The sequence below is a fragment of the Triticum dicoccoides genome, chromosome 3B, assembly GCF_002162155.2.
Source record: "Triticum dicoccoides isolate Atlit2015 ecotype Zavitan chromosome 3B, WEW_v2.0, whole genome shotgun sequence".
NCBI lineage: Eukaryota > Viridiplantae > Streptophyta > Magnoliopsida > Poales > Poaceae > Triticum > Triticum dicoccoides.
In genome coordinates this window covers 526940307-526963416 of record NC_041385.1, presented here as the reverse complement: position 1 = coordinate 526963416, position 23110 = coordinate 526940307, and the positions used below count along the sequence as shown (strand labels likewise).

Here is a 23110-nt window from a genome sequence, read left to right as displayed (position 1 = left end):
CCTCCTCCTTTCCCCATTCGATTCCCCCCTCCATCCGCCCCCGCCTCCGCCCTCGCCTCTCCGATTCCATCCACTTCGATCGCGCGCAGAATCTGCGCTCCGAGGGGATCCCCCCCGAGGCCTCGCGCGCGCATGGAGATCTCTTTCGAGGCGTGGGAGGGGGTGCAGCGCCACGGCCAGGACATCGCCGACCGCCTCGCGCAGGGCTTCACGGGCCTGCTTCAGGCGCCGCCGCAGTTCCCGTGGCCGCCCGTATCGCACAAGCTCATGCCCTTCGAGATCGACCTCCCCGTCGTGCCCTTCGGCGCCGCGCGGGGCGCCGCCGGCGCCGGCAAGGACTTCTTCCCCACCGCCGCCGTCGCCTCCGTCATCGACATCGGCGGCAGGCTCGGCCAGGCCGGCGTCGAGATTGGCACATCCGTCGGCGGGGCCGTGCAGCACGCCGTGCGCCAGCTGCCCGTGCCCTTCCGGGGCGCCCAGATCCGCCGCCGAAAGCTGCAGCCGACGCCTTCTGCGGACGGGGCCGTCGGCCTCTCCTCGGAGAGGGCCGTCGATAGATGCCCTCTCGAGGCGGCCGCCGCCGCTGCGGCCGCGGCCACTGGAAGCGCTGCCGCGTCGACTGTCAGTGGTGTTAGAAACGGGGACGACCTTGATGAAGACGATGACGGATATGGCTGCGAAATCGGAACCCTCGGAAACTTTAAGAAGTCCAAGGTACGATTCAACTACTTCCTACTCCTAGTTCTATTGTGGGTTCGAGTATGTTTGCGTCTCACAGCCTTAATTCAGGCTTTACTCCCATTGAAAGTACTAAAATATTAGAATCACATTCTTATTATCCCCGAAGTGACTAGAATATGTAAGCTAAACCTTAGAATTTTGATTAACTCGAAGTGTGGGGATTATGTGAATCTTATTATCCCTCTGCTTGTTTAGAGCCAAGTCGTCTTTACAGGCATGACACAACATAATACTTTGCTCTTCTCTTGATGAACGTTCAGGGTACCGTAAATATGTCAGCGACATACAACACCAGGAACAATGATATTGAGAGTTCTGTTGTTGCACGTGGAGACCTGTGGAGGCTAGAGGCATCACGCAGCGGTTCAACTTCTGGAAACGATACTTCGCCCCTTTACCTTGTTCAGCTGGGGCCTTTACTATTTGTTCGTGACTCTACACTCCTATTGCCTGTTCATCTGTCAAAGCAACATCTGCTGTGGTATGGCTATGATCGCAAGGTACATATCCTTTATGTTGGCTTCTCCCTATATGTTAAACCCATTCATTCATTATTCGGTACATGCTTTTGTTTTATGGAAATTCATGTTCTCTTTGTTTTCTTATATGCTACGCCGTATTATATATCCTGGATCTTTTACTGAAAAGTGGTTGTTTGATATGCAGAATGGAGTGCATTCCCTCTGTCCAGCTATTTGGTCGAAACAGAGAAGATGGCTGATGATGTCGATGATGTGTCTTAACCCAGTAGCTTGCGTAAGTATGAGCGTGTTGTTCATTGAAGTTTCTGCATACTACAGTTTTCTCATATGCTGTGATGTGTTGAGTTGGAAATCGGCACTGTTTGGGCTTTCCGATGTGCTTTCTTTGCATTATAGTAGCGGGATGAATCATATGTGCTGCCATGGTTCTTTGGTTAGTGGGGATTGCACATCTCCTTGTTATTTGCTAGAAAAGCCTGTCCAGTTGACTTCTTTGGATCTTTATTCCATCTGATAACCAGTTAGTAATAGTTCTGCACAACTAGTGTGCCAGTATTTTTCACTGGCCAGTAGAATTGGCGAGGAGTCTTGCATTCTACTCCCTCCTTTCCTAAATATAAGTCTTTGTAGAGATTCTACTATGGACCACATACGGATGTATATAGATGCATTTTAGAGTGTAGATTCACTCATTTTGCTTCGTATGTAGTCCATAGTGGAATCTCTACAAAGACTTATATTTAGGTAAGGAGGGAGTATAAAATATCTACGCCATTCACAATGCTAACCATGCTTTTAAAATTATTAACAGGTGTAACTTAGTTGGGATATTTATTGTTATAAGTTAGTTTTTATCTAATAGAATGACATCTTTTTGTTACAGTCCTTTATGGATCTACAGTTCCCTAATGGGCAAGTAACGTACGTTGCTGGAGAAGGGATAACAGCGAGTGGTTTTGTTCCGTTGTTCGGTGGGTTGCTTCAAGCTCATGGGAAATTCCCAGGAGAAACAAGAATGAGCTTCTCTTGCAAGGTTAGCGTTTCCTTAGTTCCCTTAAGGTCATTTGTATCATCAAAATGTACTGCTTTCTGGAAGTTAATGCCCATGGGGTGTGAGCTTCTCCTTGAAGATCGCATTTCTGCTGCCATTTCTGAAAATAAATTTCTGCTAGTCATATGTAGAGCAAAGTTATAAATTCTAAGCATTTTACCAGTGTCTGATTGAATTCTGCTGTAATAATTAATTGATAATACAGTGATTTGTTTGCAAAAACACTATCCATGGCAGATGTGGTCTGGTGACATTTTATCATACAGGGAGCTGCACATAAATTTGCACATTACCGTATTCGTCCTATCTTTCATTTCTTGTGACACAAGAACAAATATTTATGATCTATTCTGTTACAGTGATCTTTTCATGTTCTTAAGAACCAAAGTGTCTCTCTCTTGATTCTCTTGCATTGCATTTGGTAACCTTCAACCTTACTCTTATTTTTTTCTTCCTTATTCAAGAACAAGCGAGGCACAAGGTTCACTCCTATGTTTCAATGGCCTGACAAATCTCTTTCACTTGGAGTTACTCAAGCCTTAGCATATAAAAGATCTGGTCTTATGGTGAGGCCCAGCATACAAGTCAGGTAATTCATTGAAAGCATTTGGGTAATTTTGGAGCCTTCTGTTGTTACATCTTGCCCTATATTATATGATCAAATGAGTAGAATGTGAATGACAATTGTTTTGCAATGTTCGCTACTATCTTAGATGTGTTGATATGATTCTAAAAGAACACTTCGTTGCAGCTAAATTTTTTTTAATGCAGCATTGCATTCCTTTTTGATAAATGAATAGCTAGGATAGATCAGACTCTTCCAGTGCTAATGATCAAAGTTTTGAACTGCTGATAGACCGTAATCTTCTATTGTTATTTTTCTCACTACATAGAATAATGATGTGCTGCTTCTTTTTTGTATGCATTAATCTTGTGGAACATGAGAATTTTTTTCGATGCTGGATGGTATCGGCTTTTAAGGGATTTTGTTAAATGTTTGCTTTTGCATTGCTGGCTCATTTTAGTACTAAAACTATGGGCCTCTGGGTGGACAGTGCTGTTTTTCTTAACGTTACCCTCCAAGAGACTGCTAAGCAGATGCCATTGATCAACTTAGGATGTGTTTGGTTTGAGGGACAAGCTAGGGTGGTTGTGGGTATCCCCAACCACCTGGCCAGGGATAGCCCTTTTTTGTGTTTGGTTGGGTGGGTGAGGTTAACCCGTCTTTTGTTTGGTTTGAAGGACAGAACATGGTTGAGGATAGCCCTGGAGTGTTTGGTTTGAGGGATAAATGATGGATAAGGGTTGTGGTAACCCTTTTCACTGAGGTGGTCAGATTACCCCCATAGTGACATATATGATATGTGAAGTAATAATTTCAAAAAAATAACTATACCACAACATACCAACACAATAGTACAAACTAATTTGAACTCTGCCACATATAATAGTTCAGCATTTGACATTTAACCAAGTGCATACAACTCATAGTTCAACAGTGCATAGAGATAGAGTACTAAAACCTAATAGTTATACAACCCATAGTAATTCTCTTGGTTGTCATCAAAAGTACAAGTTAATCATCACATATGCAATCACCATCATTCATGTTCTCCCAAAGACCATAGTAAAGAGCAAGGAAATCCAAACTAAAATCTGGGAGTACTTTCTTGTTCTCCCAAAGTCCATCTATTGCTTTTTTTGGTTTGGGCTCTTCAAGCGGGGGTTTCTTGGCTATGTCTTCTTCAAGATTAATCACTTCTATACCAAGAGGGTCATTTGAGCATTTTGCATATTGCCCTGTGGCCATGCTTCCTCCAGCAATAATCACATAAAGAAAGAAATTCAGCAAGTGTTTGGACATTGAGACAATAGTTATAACAAGTGTTTGAGCTTAAAGAAAAAATTACAGCAAGCATTTGACATTATGAAACCCATTACGGCAAGTACTTTCACATAAAGAGAATTTCAGCAAGCCTTTGGACATTGAGATACTAACTACAGCAAGTATTTGAGCATAAGGAAAAAATTGCAGCAAGCAGATTTAGGTTCTAGTAATCACATGACACTTCAACATGTGAACAAAAATAATTCAATTGCACACCATCTATGTACAAAATAATGATTTATTTGGAACTAAAAGATGTTTAACTATGGCATTTTATTTGCTATCCTCAACCATTTTATTTGTAGCAGAAGATTTAGGTTCTAGTACTGACAGTTCCACATTGCATAGAGTATAGTTATGTATCTATCTACAAAATAATGGCATCTTATTTAAGAAGAGAATAGGATTTATGGGCCAAATAACCTCAGATTGAAGGTGCTCTGCTCCAAGCTATACTCGCAGTACTCTGCTACGGACTGCTTACAAAGAAGAGAATATGATTTATGGCTTCAAATCACCTGCAATCGACAAAGAATAATAATTAGCATGGAGCACAAATGCATGCTCACGCATCCAGTAACATGCTACAAGCCGAACTCAAGACCACAAGCAGCCTTTCTCATGCATGCACCAGACATGCATACAGCCGCCGTCCAACCCTCAATCTCCGGCCACGCACGCCACCTCAAGCCCCCAGCTGCCGGCCTCCTCGAGATCTAGTGGCGCCGCCGGCCACCTCCAGATCCAGTCATGCCGCCGGCTCAGATCCCAGCCGGCCGGCCGCCACACGCGATTGCTGGAGAGGCGGACGCGTAGGAGGAGGGAGGGCCGAGTAGAGAACCAACGAACTCACCTCTCGTGGCCTCTCTGCTAGATGCGCCGCCGCCGCCGCTGCACACGAGAGAGACGAGCGATGGAAAAAAAAGAGAGGGTTTCACCTGTTCATGGGGGTGAGTGGGAGTGAGCAGGCGGAAAAAACGATTCGCGCATCAGCGGAGGGACGCGCGCGCGGGGTGGTTACCGCTGTCCGCCACTTTTTCGCGGCTGGCCGCAACCCCGTTTTTCACGAATATTCCAAGCATCTGGCTGCCTTTGTCCTTCCTTGACACAGATCCAAACGGGTGGTATCCACTGTAAAAAGAGGCTATCCCTGTCCCTAAGAGGATAGCCCTACAACCAAACGCGTCCTTATATCCTCTTGTGTTGTTAGACTAAAAAAATCCTCTGTGATGTGTTGTTAGTTTAGTTTTGTCCATCCTTGTATTTCTGTTTTTGTTTTAACACTCTTCATGGCATTTTACTCTACAGTGTATGCCCTACATTTGGAGGAAGTGATCCCGGGGTACGAGCAGAGGTCATCCATTCATTAAAAGAGGAACTAAATGTGATGTGTGGTTTATCCTGCTCAAGAAATCCGTCAGCTTTTACTGCTCTTTCTGTAAGTTTTCCTCATTGAAACAAGGCATCTGCTCGATTCTTTTCTAATACCACAGTTTGGCTGTAACTATAATTATACATTGGCTAAATGTACCTATATATGGCAGATTGGGCGGTCAAAGTGGAATGGTCAAGTGGGCAGTTCTGGAGTAGTAGTCACGTTGGAAACACCTCTAAATAACATTGGAAGGCCGTCTTTATCTGTGCAGTTAAATGGCGGTTTCGAGATTTGAAGTCCTGCGCAGGAGTTGTACATACCATTGTACATAACACCACCACTAATCTTGATGTTCCACCCCTGCTGGGATAGTGCATCGGCCCGGCCTGTTACATGTATGCGGAAGTGAGATGCAGCTTGTTCTTGTGGCCATAGGTCTTGACTTAGCAAATCAACCGGTCTATTACATATGTAGACAGTGACGACCGTATTTCCCGAAGAGACTGGTGAAGCAATCACGAGTTCAAGCACTTCCTAAGGGAAGTAGAGATAAAATAAGCTCAAGCCTAGTTCGCCGTTTGTAAGGTGGCAAAGGAAATGATTGTGGACTGCTTATGTGTCATGCAAAGAAGATTGGCAAATTGGATAGTTGTTTGTGCTGGATCGACTGCCAATTTTGTGACCTACGCTGGATTTTTGTCTCCACCGCTGTTGATCGGTGCTTATTTTGTGACAAAGGTGAACTTGGGTGGATGAATTGGCGTGCTTATTTTTTCCCCTGCACTCTTGTATTCCTCTACATGTAACACTCAGTAAAGACTTGGCGTATACTTTGTCTGGCGGAACTGACAAATCTGTTCTGCCTTGCCTAGTTATATGCCATCTGACCATCGCACTGTCGGATATTGAACTTTGAGAAGTCAAGTCTCTTATAAGTGTACTAAAATTAGCGGGTGGAGCACAACGTATTACGTTTAACTTGAAAGCGGTATGTGGTGCCAGCTACAAGGTGTTCTACATGACTTGGTAGCTTTCCCGCTGCATACTTTGCACCATACGCAATGTCCTGAAATATTACTAGCCCGTTTACAAGTTACGTACTCCCTGTGTTACAAATATAAGATGTTCCAACTTTCTCTAAATCGGATGTACACGAACATGTTTTAGTGTGTTTATTTACTCATTTCAGTTAGTATGTACTCCTCCGTTTTAAAATAGATGCCACACCATCCCCAGCTTTGACTAGTTTGTGAAGAATTTTTTTAGGGGATGGATGAGATTCAAAAAATAGGGTATATTTGGCCCTGAAAATTGGTGCTTCATCTTTTTGGCTCTCCCAAACATCCCCGTCTAGCTCCGCGGTCATACCATTATCTCCCTGTTTGTAAAATCAGGCATTCAACTAATTTCAGCCGACAATCTACCAGTAGTGTTGCCCTCCATATGGCTCTTTTAGATTTACTTTTCAGAAAACGATCTATCAATTAGATCACTCGAGTGACAAGGTTGATACCCTTTCGGGAGGTGGCTCTTCTAGTGATGTCCCTTGGCACAAATAAGCTTCCATTATTTGTTTGGAAAATATTCTGAAAGGACTCGAGTACATAAAGAGTAAGGATTATGTGTACTTTTCGTGCCTCGCTTGCCAACATGGCTAGATTGGAAATTTGGAAGAATACAAGTCTCTAAAGTAACATATAAAGGGATGGCTTATGCTGCTGCCTTTATGTTTTAATCCTTTTTCCAGCCTTTGGTGAGAATCTCTTGCTGAAGTTTGGCCGCAGTTTTTGCGTTTGCTCCTCGCAGCAGGAGCGAGTCATCGGCAAAGATTAGATGGTACACTCGGGGGTGCATTGCAGATAGGAATGAAAATGGAGTGAAAAGTTTCTGCTTTTTCGGATGAAAAATGGAAACGGAGAGGAAATATGAAAATGGAAATGGAAATTTGCAAAACGGAAACGGAAATGGACTTTTTATACGGAAATGAAAACAAAAAAGGAACGGTGTTTTCCGGTGGAACATGCGTGAAATGGAACTTTCCGTTTCCGTAAATATGGAATTTCTGTTTCTATTATAGGTATCCCAACTACTCCCTCCGTCTAGATGAGTAAGTCATCTTAGGTTGTGCACCGTGACCAAGGAGGAGGAAAAAACGAGAGAACTTAATGTTCATTTGCTAATTAATAACATTGCATACAATGAACTAACCACTGCATGTCGTGTTTGGTAGTCTCAAGTCATTAAAAGCATGTACACCCCACATCTCTTATTGGTTGATATGTCAAGAAACAAGAAACGATGTAGAATTTAATGCACCACATCTAAGTGTTTTGGGATTATTTGGTTTTCGTAAGATGACTTACACACCTAGACGGAGGGAGTACCAAAGAACACACAATGACACAATGAGTAGAATGAGCAAAATAGATTATTTGAGGGCCAACTTTTACTACCACACACGTACTCAACTAGACCCTATACGGGATTGTCATGTACTACTACAATACTATCCTATGTTGCTAGCACAACCATATTATTTTTGTAGTCATGTTAACAATTCCATAAATTTATTTATTTTTTATCTATATTTTTCTATGATTCAAGGAGGTTTTAAGTTCTGGTCAACAAACCGTTTTGTTTCCATGTCTGATCTGTATTCACTCTGTGTCTGTTTCCGGTAGTATTTGTTTCCGTATTCGTTTCCGCGGTTTTTGTATTCGGTTTGCTTCTGCAAAAAAATATGAAAATAAATATGGTAGCACCCAGTTCCGTCCATTTCCGCGCCATTTTCATCCCTAGTTGCAGATTTGGGTTCCTTTTAGCCTACCACAATTTTCAGCATTTTGCAACATAGCCGAAAATCCTTGAAAGAGAAGATGTGCGTGTTATACGAGGCCAAACGTCTTGCGATGATAATAACTCTGAAAGGAGATGCTTTATGCACCCAAAAGACATCTCTGCGACGTTATTAGGCTGGTCATAGTGGGAGTAACATAGGTAGTAACATAGATGCCACATAAGCAAAATTGGTGATGTGGCAAGTAGTTAATGAGGAGATAGGCAAATAGAGTAACATAATATGTTACCATCACATAGCGGTTTCCAATGCATAATGAGTCTACAAAGTAATAAATGAAAGCAACTATGTTACCACACCTATGACACTACCCACTATGAAGGTAGTAACATAGACTAGTAACATATGTATGTTACTAGTCTAAGTTACTCTCCACTACGACCAGCCTTAACCTGAGTTAAAAGTGCGTCCCGTAACTCCCTGAAGTAATAAGCTAAGTTTCAGTGCTTTCATTAACGAGTTGTAAACGCTCAAAGTAAAATCGAGATTTGTAACTGGCTATCAGTCTATCACCCTTGGCCATATATAAGCAACGGAGGCTTCACACATCACCTGAACCAGATCACAAGAGGTGCAAGTGCAAGGCAGAGCCCTTCCCTTCAGCGTCGGACGCAGCGATGGAGACCGCTCCCTCCACTTTTGTGTCCCTTCTCCTCGTCCTCTTCATCCTCTCCTCACCCGCCGCCGTGCCCGCCGCCATGGCCCGGCCAGTCGTGGACGTGCTCACCCCCGACGTCCTCCTCGTCTCACCCCCCGCCACGCCCTCGGCCTTGGCCCCCGGCCCCGACGTGCACGCCTCCGACTACGACGTGTACATAGTCTTTGTCAGCCGTACTGGTTACATTGACTCCGTGGACTACGACGTCCGGCTGCTCGCCTCCGTCATCGGAAGGTTGGTTGTGACTTGTGTGGCAAGCAACATTTCCGCGTCCACAGCGCATAGTATCCGTCCTTCTCTTAGATGATCGATGACATTTTTGTTGTTTCTACAGCACGCAGGAGGCAAAGAAGGCCATGATCTACCACTATAGCGGTCTCGGGTTCGCGGCGAGGCTCACATGTAATCAAGCGGACCAGTTAGCAAGTGAGCGCGCCTAATTATCCGCCAAGTTTCTCCCGTTAGATGCATTCAGAAAGCTGGTGTCAGTTTTGCGTGTGGCTCAGCTTTTTTTGCTTGACTCGTGCAGGGAAGGAGGGCATTGCAACCTTCAAGGACAAGACGTACTATGTGGACAACGGCGGTCGCTTGCCTCGATTCTTTGAAGAGAATGTCTGAAGATCAAATGTTTACCCAACTCCTGCTACCACTACGACCTGAAACATGTCACTATGAAGTTCTGGGCGATTTGTTGCACCGACTGTTAAGTTTGTACTGTATGTACCCTGAAAAAACAAACGCTTGCAAGTTCATAGCAAAATAGTACTTGGGAAATAATGAATAAAGCACCACCGGGTGTGACAAATGATTCAGAAAGTTCTACTTGTCTAAGCTGATGATATCTGAGGGCCCTGTATACAATTTTATGCAGATTTTCTGTAGCCCAGATGATCTGATTTGTTTGAATCACAGTCAATTTTTCAGCATTTTCCTCTGATTCCTGCTCACTCGAGCCTAGAGCGAGTGAGAGGCGGCGATGGCAGTCGGCGGAGCTATGGTGGGTTGAGGTTGAAGAACGCGACGAGCCAAATTGACCGCACCCTTAGAAAATATACCAGGCAACTGCGCTATAGGCAATCCTAAATTTTAAGTTAGACAACTCCCTATGCTTCAGCCACAATAATTTGACAACTAGAAACACAGCCTATCTTGAATTCTCAATTTTCACAATAATGTCGCTATAAGAAAACCACAATAAAGAATGTAACTTAAGTGTGCCAACTCTATGCAGATAACAGACTCCTTATTAAAGGTTATACATGTCACGATGATAACCCCTCTGGTACGACTCGTTATGGCTGAACTCATGATGGTTGACCACCAACGGACTCTTGAAGAAGAGGAAACGAGCATCTCTCGCGGCCCGGCTGTCGAGGCACAAGAGCTCCTGCTGCTTCCTCACCCATTCTTCAGTAGGAGCCCTGCCATAATCCTCTCTTGAAGTATCGTCCATGCAGTGGAACTCCATGGTCTTGAGGAACCTGCTCCTCCCGTGAAGGAACTTGGCCATGTCCCTCTGCCATTCCTGCCCCCGGTAAACTTCGAACACCACCTTCTCGAGGTGGTTGTCGATGCAAGGAACGGATGTCAGGACGTCCCACGACCCCGGGGAGCCGTCACGAGCCTCGGACCAAGAGTCCGACTGTTACAAAAAATTCAATCAGGAATAGGATCCACCAATGCGAATTTGGGTAAAAACATGCGTGGTCCCTCATTGCAAAGGGACAACATGGAGTAGATATATGATAATAGTCATAATAGACAATTCAGTGACCAGTCAGAACAATTTACCTTGATGTAGATCGTCTCCAAGCAAGGGAACACCTTGAGCAGCTGCATAACCCAGTTGATGTAATGTTCGTTGATGTACCCTTCCGGCGTGTGCATCAGGTCGACGGCTAGTGTCTTGAGCATGAATATTCTTTTCCTGGATTTGCATCAATTAGAATGGTTATTAATTAAGTACTTACAGGAAGCGATTGCAAGGTCAATTTCAGGTTGCTTCATTAGCAAAAGCTTACCCTGAACTTGGTGAACTTGGTGTTTCCAAACTCAATCTCGTTGTTCATGCCGATGTAGCCTAAGAACTCCAGCTTTGGAGCGTGCGTGATCACGATTTTGACCGATCTGCTGTTGAGGTAGCAGCCGAGCACCTGCTCCAGGTTGGGAGCGTCGTCAATGAAGAGCTCCTTGAAGTCGCCACTGGTGCGCAGGACCTTGAGGCTCCGAGACCGGACATGGAGGCGGTCGCACTTGCTGATGGAAGTGATCTTCAGGCGCTCCAGCGCCCTGCAGTTCGAGAGCAGGGAGTTCAGCGAGTCCTCGGAGATCTTGACGTCGGACAGGTCGATCTTGGTGAGGACGGCGAGGGATGCGGCGGCCTCGGTGGCGTCAGGGAAGGTGCCGTTAATCACCTTGAGGCGCTTCAGGGATGCGCAGGCGAAGAGGGATTCCGGGACCTTCTGCTGCCGCTTCTCGTTGAAGTAGAGGACGAGTCTTTCTATGCCGCGGTTGGCCAGATCCCGGAGCCAGCCGTCGACGGCGTCCTCGTCCTGGCGGCGGAAGGAGAGCCTGTACGTGCTGAATGAGCGCACGGGCTCGGTAGGGTGGGCGGCGAGGATGGAGGTGACGGCCTCGACGGCCCTGTCGCGGCGAATACTGCCGGCCTTGAAATCGAGGAGGGTGGATGGGAAGAGGCGGCGCCAGCGAGAGCTGAGGATTGAACACCTCGCCGCTTCGTCCATGTCAAGGCGGGAGAGGATGGTCACCAGGATGATGTCCGGGAGATCGCTGAGGCGGTCGAGGAGGAGATCGTCCCCGACGGCGGCGGCGGCCATCTCCGGTGAATTTGTGCGATCCTAGGTATTGCTGCGCCGGAGCGGCGGTGGATCGACTAGGGAGTTTGAGGCTTTAAAGGCTGATCCGTGTAGGACTCCAGGTCCAAGTATGGCCCGGTTTCAATCTCCTCAAAACAAAAAATTGGCCCGTTTATTTCTCAAGGAAAAACATTTTGGCCCGTTTTAATCTCATAAAAAAAGGCCGAACTGAGAGAGGCGTTTTGGCACCCATGAGCATATATATTTCCCTCAAAAAAATGAGCATATATAGCTCCTGGTTTCTAAAATGTGTTTTAAAAGTATACCGAAATGTCACAAAATTCCGACAAAAAGTTTCACGCGTACATCTCAACATTCTACGTGCTCACAAAGTCGTTTCGTGAAAAATCGACAACTTTTGTGTCGCATATGAAAAGGTAAAACTCAGTGTTAAAAGGACTTTTCACGAGACATTTTTATGTCTTTTTTACACATGCCACCAAAATTGCCGATTTTCCGCCAAATTTGGCGTGCACATATAGAATGTCAACATGTACAAGCCAAATTTTTGTTCAGAACTTTTTGACATTTTGAATTATTTTTCGTACCGGTGGCAGGATCATATGCTCCCATGTGCAAAAATGAATTTCCGCGGTTTTTCCATCAATAGAAAACGAAACCACGAGCTACGGCAACAACACACTTTTTTTCGACAAACTTCTCCTTTGTTCACTCACAAGAATTGTTGCATCATTTACAAGATGGGATAGCACCGCATTCGATGCGGAATCCGGAATCCATCTAGACAAAAATAGAAAATTTAGCTATCCTAGCTAGTTCGTTGGCTACTTGATTATGTTCTCTATTACAATGATCATAAATCACATGATTGAAATCAAATGAGATGAAATAACAATTGTCAAATGTTGCATTAGCTACCGATGATGAATTCTCATCTTTCAAGCTATCTGAATTGATCTCAAGCTTGCTGCAACCCACCGTTCGTGCGAGGTTCGGGCCCAATCTCACCGCCATGGCCTCAGCTGTGAAGGAGTCATAACAAATCTCTATATTTTTGGTTTGTTGCAACAACGAATTTTCCATTGTGTCTCGTACAACAGCCCCCACAGACCCTTCGAGTGAATCACAGTCAGATCCAACATCTACATTTTGTTTCATATAGCCAGACCGTAACTTAGTGTTCCTCTTCCTATCGTAAAAAAGAAATATGAAACTCTTATTATTGGGGAGATGCATATCCCTGTTGAGTAACTTAGTGTTATAAGAAAGTTCTTCGGTTTCATGTTACTCGGAAATAGTTTGTTAATAAGACTTGATCAACCTTATTGATGGATTCTTTTTGAGGGACATGTGGTTGATGAATTTAGTAAGCACAAACTATTATACATGTGGTTTCCTCTCTATTATTTATAGTTTAATAAAGTAAGATGCCATGATTATTCTGTTTTCTGAATTATCCGTGCAATAAAAAAATAATCTAAAAATAAAAGTGCTCAAAATGATCTAAACAAGTACTAGAAAGAAAAAAGATGGCCCGCCCATTTCATCAGAAATTTGTGGCCTCATTGATCCATTGGGTACATGAGGCCGACCCAATAATCCAGATTACAGGTTCATAGACAATATCAAAAGATTATAGATTCATATTGGGTACTACTTGTTCAAGTACTTGTACAAGTCCAGGCCAACCGAATTTTTTCTACTCTAGTTGTTCCTTATCACAGACTTGTAACCTCACTTCTCAACTACATATGTCAATCTCTTTTTCAGAAAGAAGTATCATCATAGACATTTATGCAATGCAACCTCCAAATATGTGCATATTTGAACTGTAGAAATTTTATAATTCTGTGAACATATACTGTACATCTCAAAACAGTGGTCCTTTTCAAACAAGCTCTGCATAGACAAGCTCAAAGTATCCAATATAATGTTTTACGATAAATTACCTTTAAAACAAGCTCAAAGTATCCAATATAAGAATCTAGTGTAGTCAGAGTATAAGGTTTGACTACTTCCTCACCAGTAGCATCCTTCCCTCTGCAGCCGGTTAACAAAATACAGAAAATGGAATCAGAATATTCGACTCACTCCATGTACCAAAAAGAATGACCATAACTCAACATCATAACTGTAGACCAGGATATGAGCAGTACAAGTGTTCAGACCTGCATCTTTTATATTTGCCAATTGCAAGGCCCAACACAGAAGTAGGTCTAGGGAAACAAATTTGAACTTGGCCACATTATGACAGATCTAACTCTTCTGCACAAGATCATAGCACATCCATTAATATGATACACAAATTTCAAAAGTAGTAATCTTGAATGCGGAAAATAATTTTGTCCATAGGGTACTAAATGTGAAAATGAATCACACAAACAGTTTAAAAATCCCCTACAAACTACAGGTGCAGAACCATGCAAACTCAATCATGCTGCAACTTTGGACACAAGTTCAAATTTTAGAATCTGCTATGGACTAAGGATTCCCAGCTGCACTACGTAATGTGACCGACTACTTACAATACATATTTGTAGTTAAATTCCTCGGACATGTTTGCTGATCAATGAGGAACTCCGATTGTGGTGCACGACTGGCCTCGTGGGAGCGATGTGGATGCCGCCGGACTAGCAGCCGTGTATCTCTAATTTTATGCTAATACTAATGGTTTTTTCTCTTACAACAAGCTTTGCATAGACAAAATATTCATGATGAGAATACACCAAACTCTAAAAAACAATCTCTTCTATAGATACTATCCTTATATCTAATTTGTATGCTCCTCTAACACAATTCAAGATATTTAGTTGAATTGGAAATGTGCTCTTGAAGAAAGCAAAGAACTCTTTTATGCATTTACGTAATGTTTAGCCGACGTGACTCACAGACCTTGGTGGGCTGTAGAATACACGTGAGAAATAAGACATCAAGTTGCACTGAAGATCACCCAATCCCATCCACAAACTCCAGAATCACACCCTTTTAAGTGGCACACTGTATCAGCTAGAAAGCAATAGCTGACCACATTTCCAGCTCGGGATTGGGAATCTTGTGGGAAACACAAAAATTTGGTTACACGGTGACAGCAAAGGAGATGTATCAGAACTTAAGGACGTGGATTTTTAGAGCAGCATCTCTGAAACTACAACATTCTGCTGTACTATCTGTACTGACTGCTTATTTGCACTCAGCATAATAAGAATGGTTCTGAATCTTGTTAGATTTCCATATTTGGAAACTCTATGGGTAGTGTAATTAACATATTCTTCAATGTGCAGAGCAACTGGCTAAGGATGTTGAGCTATTTGCACAACATGCTAGTCGTAAATCCATTAGGATGGACGATGTTATCCTCATAGGTACTTGAGCAAACAATGTCTTTACTAATGTCTGCAAGAGAAGGAAAGAATATTGGCTTCCTGGAATTGTTGTTTTCTACAGAAGGTTGTTTGAGATACTTGTGTACTCGAAATTTTCAAAATGTCTAATACATAGTTGATAAGCTATAGAAAAAAATGTTGCTGATACTCTCTTTATGGTTATCTTAATGCATTTTTTTCCTCACCCTGACCATTGCATTGCAATCCTAGCGCATAGAAATGAGCATCTTATGGGTCAGCTGCGAACATTTCTCAAAACCTCAAAGGAAAAGAGCCTTGCACCGGGAAGAAGAGAAAGAAATCATCCAAGAAGGACGATAACATGACAGTTATCTGATCTCAAATATCCTTATCCCTAATTGTGCAAAGAGTCTAGGATGAATTGACACTACAGGAGCACCCAAAATTCCTCTGACAACCAACGATGGTCTGACTAGCAACGCAGGGGGGGAGGGGGGAGGGGGTGTTAGGGGAAAGGTACGTGTCGACGGAGTGCTCGCCTTGCCGGCTGCTTGTCAGAAGGGAGGCGTTGCAGTGGGCGGCGGGGCAGGGGATACTTTGGTGGGCTTAGCGCACCGCAGCGGACGGTTACCAGTTCCTGACGTTGAGCCAGAACCCTGATGGCAAGAGCAAAACTAGGGAGGGGACCGCTGGTGCTTGCCTGGAGCGAGGCCGTGGCGGGATCGTTCAATCGGAACAGCGGAAAGGGCGGTGGCTACGCGAGCAGAAACATAATGATGTGCGTGGGGGACGGGCGAGTATTCTCCCGCGGAACGGATTGGAGGAACTTTACAATTCTACCCTTTTTGACCAAAACATAATTCTTTAACCGATTTGCAATACAAAAAAATACACTTCCGTGATGATACGTGTTTGTCATAGTAGGTCACATTTTCTGTCATGCATGTACATCCATGACGATTTTATGACAGAATCAAGATAGTCATACATGTGCTGTCGTAGAAGTGTTCCATGACATTACCAAAATTATCATCACAGAAGTGTCCACTTCCATGACGATAAATCGCGCGTCATAGAAGTGCTTTCGTCAAGGGTAACTGACACATGGCATCCATCATAACGGGTCGCCGTTAAGCTATCAGGTTCCAATTTGGATCCGATAACCCGTTAACAGCCCGAACCAATGGGGATTTTCCACGTGTAAAATTCCCATACGCATGCAGATCCACGTGTCGGCCCAGCGTTCGGGCAGTTGTCATCTAGTGAATGGACGGGACGCACCTATGATACGTTGACACATGTCTCGGCCCAACAGTGGCCCATTCATGTTAAAAGGCCGGGCCTGTCAAAATAAGCGGACCGGCCCATTAGCGGCCTACTTGAGTCAGGCCCATTCACAAGCACGGTCCATACGAGTTACACAGAATCAGCCCATCAAAGGTTCATTCTAGATTTGACAATTTCCAAGCCATCACCAGTTCCAGCCCGTTAACGGCCCACTACGTCTTTGGCCCCAATTACGGCCCGAGCTACTTTCCGACTGTTAGCAGCCCATCGTCAGTTCCAGCCCATTAAAGGCCCAAAACATCTTTCGGCCTTTTCTCGGCCAATTCTGCAGTTGGGATAACTTCTAGCCCGTTGTGACTTTAGGCCTGTCCTCGACCCATTCGGCAAATGGGCCAATTCCTAGCCCATTTTGTCTTTGGGCCTGTTAACGACCCGCACAACAGTTGGTGAAAGTGCAACTATCCATGGGTGGTTTTGGTAATGATTAACAACATATAGCTCATTGAACTAATGCCATTTCAAGATAAATATTTCAGGAAAGTTCAATGATTGGCATGGCATGGATAAGGATTGTGGACCCCTCAAAATGCTAAGGACAAAATATTGGCTCAAGCTCTAGAGTCCAAGACTCTACATTTTCTATTTTAGTGACCAAGATCACATTGAGTCTATAGGAAAGCCAATACTATTAAAAGGGGATGAAGTGTTGCTTAATGGCTTGCTTTCTCAAAATGCTTAGTGATATGCTCCAAAGCCCTCATCCACTTTCTCATATCCACATATGTCCCAAACCAAAAGTCAAACTCGGCCCCACTGATTTGATCCATCCGGCGCCACCGAGTTCAGTTGACATAGCCACTGCCAGAAACCCTAGTCACTTCGGTCTCACCGATAAGGATCTCGGTCTCACCGAGATGGGGTTGCAAACTCTCTGTTTCCCTTCGTAACGTTTCGGTCTAGTTGAGATGAGCAATTGGTTCCACCGAGTCTGCAATGAAAACTCTCTGTTTCCTTTTTGTAACGCTTCGGGCCCACCGAGACGAGCGAATCGGTCCTACCGAGTTTGCCTGACCAACTCTCTGGTTAACTTATTACCAAAGTCGGTCCAACCGAGTTTGTGTAATCGGTCCAACCGAGATTACATTATGCCCTAACCCTAATGATATCGGTCCCACCGAGTTGACATGTCGGTCCCACCGAAATTGCCTAATAGTCACATTATGTACTGAATCGGTTCGACTGAGTTTTCTGATTCGGTCCCACCGAGTTTGGTATATTGTGTGTAATGGTTAGATTTTATGTGGAGGCTATATATACCCCTCCACCCTCTCCTCATTCGTGAGGGAAGCCATTAGAACGTGCCTACACTTCCAACATTCATTTTCTGAGAGAGAGCCACCTACTCATGTGTTGAGACCAAGATATTCCATTCCTACCATATGAATCTTGATCTCTAGCCTTCCCCAAGTTGCTTCCCACTCAAATCAGCTTTCCACCAAATCCAATCCTATGAGAGTGAGTTGAGTGTTCGGGAGACTATCATTTGAAGCACAAGAGCAAGGAGTTCATCATCAACACACCATCTATTACCTTTTGGAGAGTGGTGTCTCTTAGATTGGTTAAGTGTCACTTGGGAGCCTCCGACAAGACTGTGGAGTTGAACCAAGGAGTTTGTAAGGGCAAGGAGATTGCCTACTTCGTGAAGATCTACCCTAGTGAGGCAAGTCCTTCGTGGGCGATGGCCATGGTGGGATAGATAAGGTTGCTTCTTTGTGGACCCTTCGTGAGTGGAGCCCTCCATGGACTCGCCCAGCCGTTACCCTTCGTGGGTTGAAGTCTCCATCAACGTGGATGTACGATAGCACCACCTATCGGAACCACGCCAAAAACATCCGTGTCTCCTATTGTGTTTGCATACTCCAAACACATCCCTTTACATTCTTGCAAGTTGCATGCTTTACTTTCCGCTGCTTATATACTCTTTGCATGCTTGCTTGAATTGTGTTAAGATTGCTTGACTTGTGCTAAGTTGTTGAAATCTGCCAAGAACTAAAATTGGGAAAAGGTTAAGTTTTTTATTTGGTCAAGTAGTCTAATCACCCCCCTCTAGACATACTTTCGATCCTACAATTGGTATCAGAGCTTTGTTCTCCATTTGCCTTGATTCCCATAGATTTTGGTGATCATAGCCTTGGTTTCACAACCTAGGAGAGTATGGCATCTAGCGAGGGAAATTACCACCGTAGAGGTCCTTACTTTGATGGTACTAATTTTGCTAGTTGGAAGCATAAGATGGAAATGCATATTATTGGACATAACCCTGCCGTTTGGGCTATTGTGTGTATTGGCTTGCAAGGTGAATTCTTCAATGGGAGAGAACCGAACGGTGAAGCTACCGCGGAAGAGTTGAAGATGCTGCAATACAATGCTCAAGCTTCTGATATCCTCTTCAACGGATTGTGCCCCGAAGAATTCAACAAGATCAGCCGCCTTGAGAATGCAAAGGAAATTTGGGATACTTTGATTGATATGCACGAAGGTACCAACTCCGTCAAGGAATCAAAATTGGATGTGCTTCAAAGTCAACTTGACAAGTTCAAAATGAAGGATGGTGAAGGTGTCGCTGAAATGTACTCTAGGCTTGCTCTCATCACAAATGAGATTGCCGGCTTAGGAAGTGAAGAGATGACCGATAAATTCATCATCAAGAAGATCCTAAGAGCCTTGGGTGGAAAATATGATACCATGTGCACATTGATCCAAATGATGCCAAATTACAAAGATCTCAAGCCACAGAAAGTCATTGGAAGAATTGTTGCTCATGAGATGTCACTCAAGAATAAGGAAGAGCTTCACAACAAGTCAAGTGGTGCTTACAAAGCCTCATGTGATGCTCCTACATCATCAAGTGAGAAATAAACCTTCAATAAGGAATTGAGCTTAATGGTGAAAAACTTCAACATGTTCTACAAGAGTAGAAACAAGGAAAGAAGCTCCAAGTCAAGGTCCTACAGTGACAAAAGATCTTTGAGTCGTGAACGTAATTGCTACAATTGTGGAGGACCCGGACACTACTCCAATGAGTGTACGACTCCTTACAAAAGGAGAGAAGAGTCACCTAAAAGAAGAAGTATAAGAGAAGAATCACCACCAAGAGAGAGAAGGAGTAAAGATGATCGTTATGAACGAAGAACCTCCTAGAGAAGCAAGGATTAGAAAAGGAAGGACAAATCATCAAAGAGCTACACAAAGCGAAGACATCAAGCTCATGTTGGTGAATGGGTATCTGGCTCCGACTCCGACCATCACTCCGAGAGAAGCTATCACTCTGACTCCGAATATACTCAAGATGAAGGTGTTGCCAGTCTAGCACTTGTGTCAACCAACTCCTACGACATATTTGACTCACCAAATGAAGAAATTGGAAGATGCTTCATGGCTAAAGGCCCAAAGGTATCACACCCCGAGTATGTTGATTTCAATAGTGATGAAGATGACTTGTTAGGTGATGATGATTTACTTGTTGACAACTCTAGTGATGAATACTATGATGAAACATCAATTAATCATGCTAATCAAGATAAAACGAATGACAATGATAAGGAGAAGATTGAGCGTCTAACTAAAGAACTAAACACTCTTAAGTTAGATCATGAAACTACCTTGGAAGATCATCGAGAACTTTTAAAGACTCATGAGAAGTTACGCTTTGAAAAGCTCAACCTTGAGCAAGAACATGAGTTTTCAAAGGCAATCAATGATGATCTTCACAAGAAAAGTTCTTCTTACATTGCCAAGCGTTTACTCTTATCTACTTACATGCCGCAAGTAAAATCTAGCAACAAGAGTAAGATTCTTCTTCTAGTAGTAACAATAATCATGCTAAATCCAATGTTGTTGCTTCTAGTAGTTCTCTTGATTACACTAATGATTCTCTTAGCCAAGTTACACTTGAGCAAGAAAATAGCTTATTGAAGGGAATTATAGAGAAGGGTGTCTACAAAAGTCTTGCGGGAGTAAGCAATTCGAAGAAATTGTACGCAAGCAAGGAAGGCACCGGAAGAATCCAGGTGTTGGTTTTGAACGAAAGTTCAATGCCAATGGAGTTGAGTGGGAAGAAGATCAATATCCCAAGACGAAGTTTGTTCCCCAATAAGAGAAGTATGATCCTACTTCTTTGCAAGGGACACAAGCTCAAGATGATCTTCCACCACAAGACCACAAGCAAAAAGGCAAGGACAAGCTTCAAGAGGAGATTGATGCATTTGAAGAAGCACCCAAGGCCTTGGTCAAGTGGGTTCCCAAGACTACATAAAGTTCTACTTCATCAAGTTCCACTACAACCCCAAGGATTCCCATCAAGATGATGTGGATTCCAAAGAAGAAGGACTAGAGAGTTCTTGAGGGTGACTCTGCCAACATTCTTCACTCATATCATTTTGGCAAGGACAAGTGCAATCAACTTCCACATCTTGCACTAGTTCAAGGAGTCACTAACCCTCTTGTTGGTAAGACAAGGGACAAGGTATTGAAAGTGCAACTCACTCCAAATGATCTACAACATTGAGCATCCACATCTTCAACACCTACATGAAGTCATCATCAACAAAATCCAAGGTTAGTTCATCCCTCTTAGGGGGATCTCACATCCAGGGGGAGCTTTGCTCTAAAAAATTGAGCTAAAGCAACTCTAATGGTGTGAACACAACAATGCTTTATGTAAAAGTGGTAACCCCACTTGTGCTTAAACGATGAGTATGACCTATGATCAAATGTTCTCATTTGACTCCTAAGTCAATATACTCATATATATAGATGACCTAGTCATCGCCAATTGTTTGATAGATGCTAGAATTGGTTGTGCATGCTTTGTCACATATTTCATTTGCCGTTTTATTGTGTGAGTATGTTGGTTGCATATTTTACTCATTCGAGAACATTCACTTGTTGTTTTGATTGTTTGGTTTCTTTTTTGTTTGCCAAGTGGATGGACAAGGATGCCTAAGAACCTTCTCTAGCTATATATGCTTTTCTCGTCTCAAACTCTATTCATGCTACATCACAAAGTTTGATCAAGTCAGATTCGAACCACTCTGTGTGAGGAGCACCCGGAGTCCCAGATTCGTCATAGACTTAAACTTCCAAAACCTCTTTGTGCATTTCGGTCTGACCGAGACATCCATTTCGGTCAAACCGAGTTCACTAAGTTGATCTAGGTTTTCATCTCGGTGCAACCGATTTGAACACTTCGGTCACACCGAGTTGCAGCAACCGGTTGTGATTCTGCAATCTCGGTGCCATCGAGTTGTTCCACTCGGTCACACCGACAGGGTCAGGACATAAATACCCACGGGTGAGATTTTGGAAATTACTTCAAATCCTCTCAGCCCGCACATGTCCTGCTCTACCTCCTCGGGTCTCCGGATCATCTTCTCGCCGCCAACGACCTCCCGCTGTTGGACTCTACCGCCGTTGATGGATTCTGCTCCACCGTTGCCGCCATAGCGAACATTCGTCGTTCTAGGGTACGTGTTCGACCCCTTGTGCTGTCATTTTAACTCCGATTCCTAGCACAAGGACAATGCCATGTTTCTTGCCACGAATGAGATTAATCTATCCAGCTAAATCATCCTTAGGTCTAAATTGATTCCAAAATTTTAGGGTTAGCTCTCCGCAGAACTCAGCTCGGACCGACCGAAATGTAGAAATCGGTCTCACCGATTCAGCTTAGGCCATTGCACATGTGCTTTTCGGTCTGACCGAAAATTGCAAATCGGTGTGACTGAGTTCAAGATTCTGTGAAACTCTAGCAATCTCGGTGCCACCGAATTGTGACTCGGTCTAACCGAGTTCACTAGTTTAGGTTCCAAGTGTTGCTTCGGTATCATCGAGTTTGTCAATTCGGTAGCTTCGAGATCATTTCTATAGAGAACTAAAACTAAGATTTTTTGACTCATTTGCTTTGCAAAACCTCTGTACTTTGTGATGCTCATCTACTCTACCTCATCTACAACCTATTCACAAGGTCTGTTGACAGTTTGCGTGCAAGATGTCTGACCAGAGTGACAGCCAGAATAGGTCTGAACAGCAAGAGCAGTTGAGTGAGGGCACTAGTCCCTCCAGCAGCTATGATGAGGGCAGCAGGAGCACGCCTAGTAACTTGCCCAAGGCATCTACTAAAGCAAGAAAGAAGAGAACTTCATATTCAGAGGATGAAGATTATGTTGCAGTTGATGATGAGGCCACTTTAAAGAAGGGAGTGGTGAATAAAGAGTTTGGCACTACTACTTCAACAAAGCCAGGCATGAACAAAAAGGCACCAGCAAGGAGAGTGTCTACATCCAAGCCAAGAAAGGTTGCCACATGAGAGACCATGAAGTTCACAATTGAATCTGATGATGAGGCAGCTGGTGAGGACAAGAAGAATAAGAGAGCAAGAACCACAATAGCTAAAGTTCTTGGAAAATCTACAATGGTGAGATCTGATGATGAAGACGAAGAGGATGCTGCTCCAGCACCTAAGGCACAAAAGCTAATGGGAGATGCTATTAAGTCAGGGGCTACTGCTAAGCCCAAATATGCTCCCAAAG

The 23110-nt window shown here is 43.8% G+C and overlaps 2 protein-coding genes and 1 pseudogene across 2 annotated transcripts; 2 read left to right on the top strand and 1 right to left on the bottom strand.

The window, feature by feature from the left end:
- Window positions 1–6: 6 nt before the first annotated feature.
- On the top strand, window positions 7–6412 carry LOC119276904. The gene is made up of 7 exons (XM_037558073.1): window positions 7–714; window positions 1002–1241; window positions 1408–1497; window positions 2107–2256; window positions 2739–2863; window positions 5471–5600; window positions 5707–6412. Exons 1-7 carry the CDS (start codon window positions 133–135, stop codon window positions 5830–5832), a joined length of 1443 nt encoding a protein of 480 aa, XP_037413970.1. The 5' UTR covers window positions 7–132; the 3' UTR covers window positions 5833–6412.
- Window positions 6413–9003: 2591 nt separating this feature from the next.
- On the top strand, window positions 9004–9947 carry LOC119281487. Its single transcript, XM_037561996.1, has 3 exons — window positions 9004–9286; window positions 9387–9478; window positions 9582–9947. The coding sequence occupies exons 1-3, from the start codon at window positions 9012–9014 to the stop codon at window positions 9668–9670; spliced, it is 456 nt and encodes a 151-aa protein (XP_037417893.1). The 5' UTR covers window positions 9004–9011; the 3' UTR covers window positions 9671–9947.
- A 228-nt stretch (window positions 9948–10175) lies between these two features.
- LOC119276903 lies at window positions 10176–11931 on the bottom strand (annotated as a pseudogene).
- Window positions 11932–23110: the final 11179 nt, after the last annotated feature.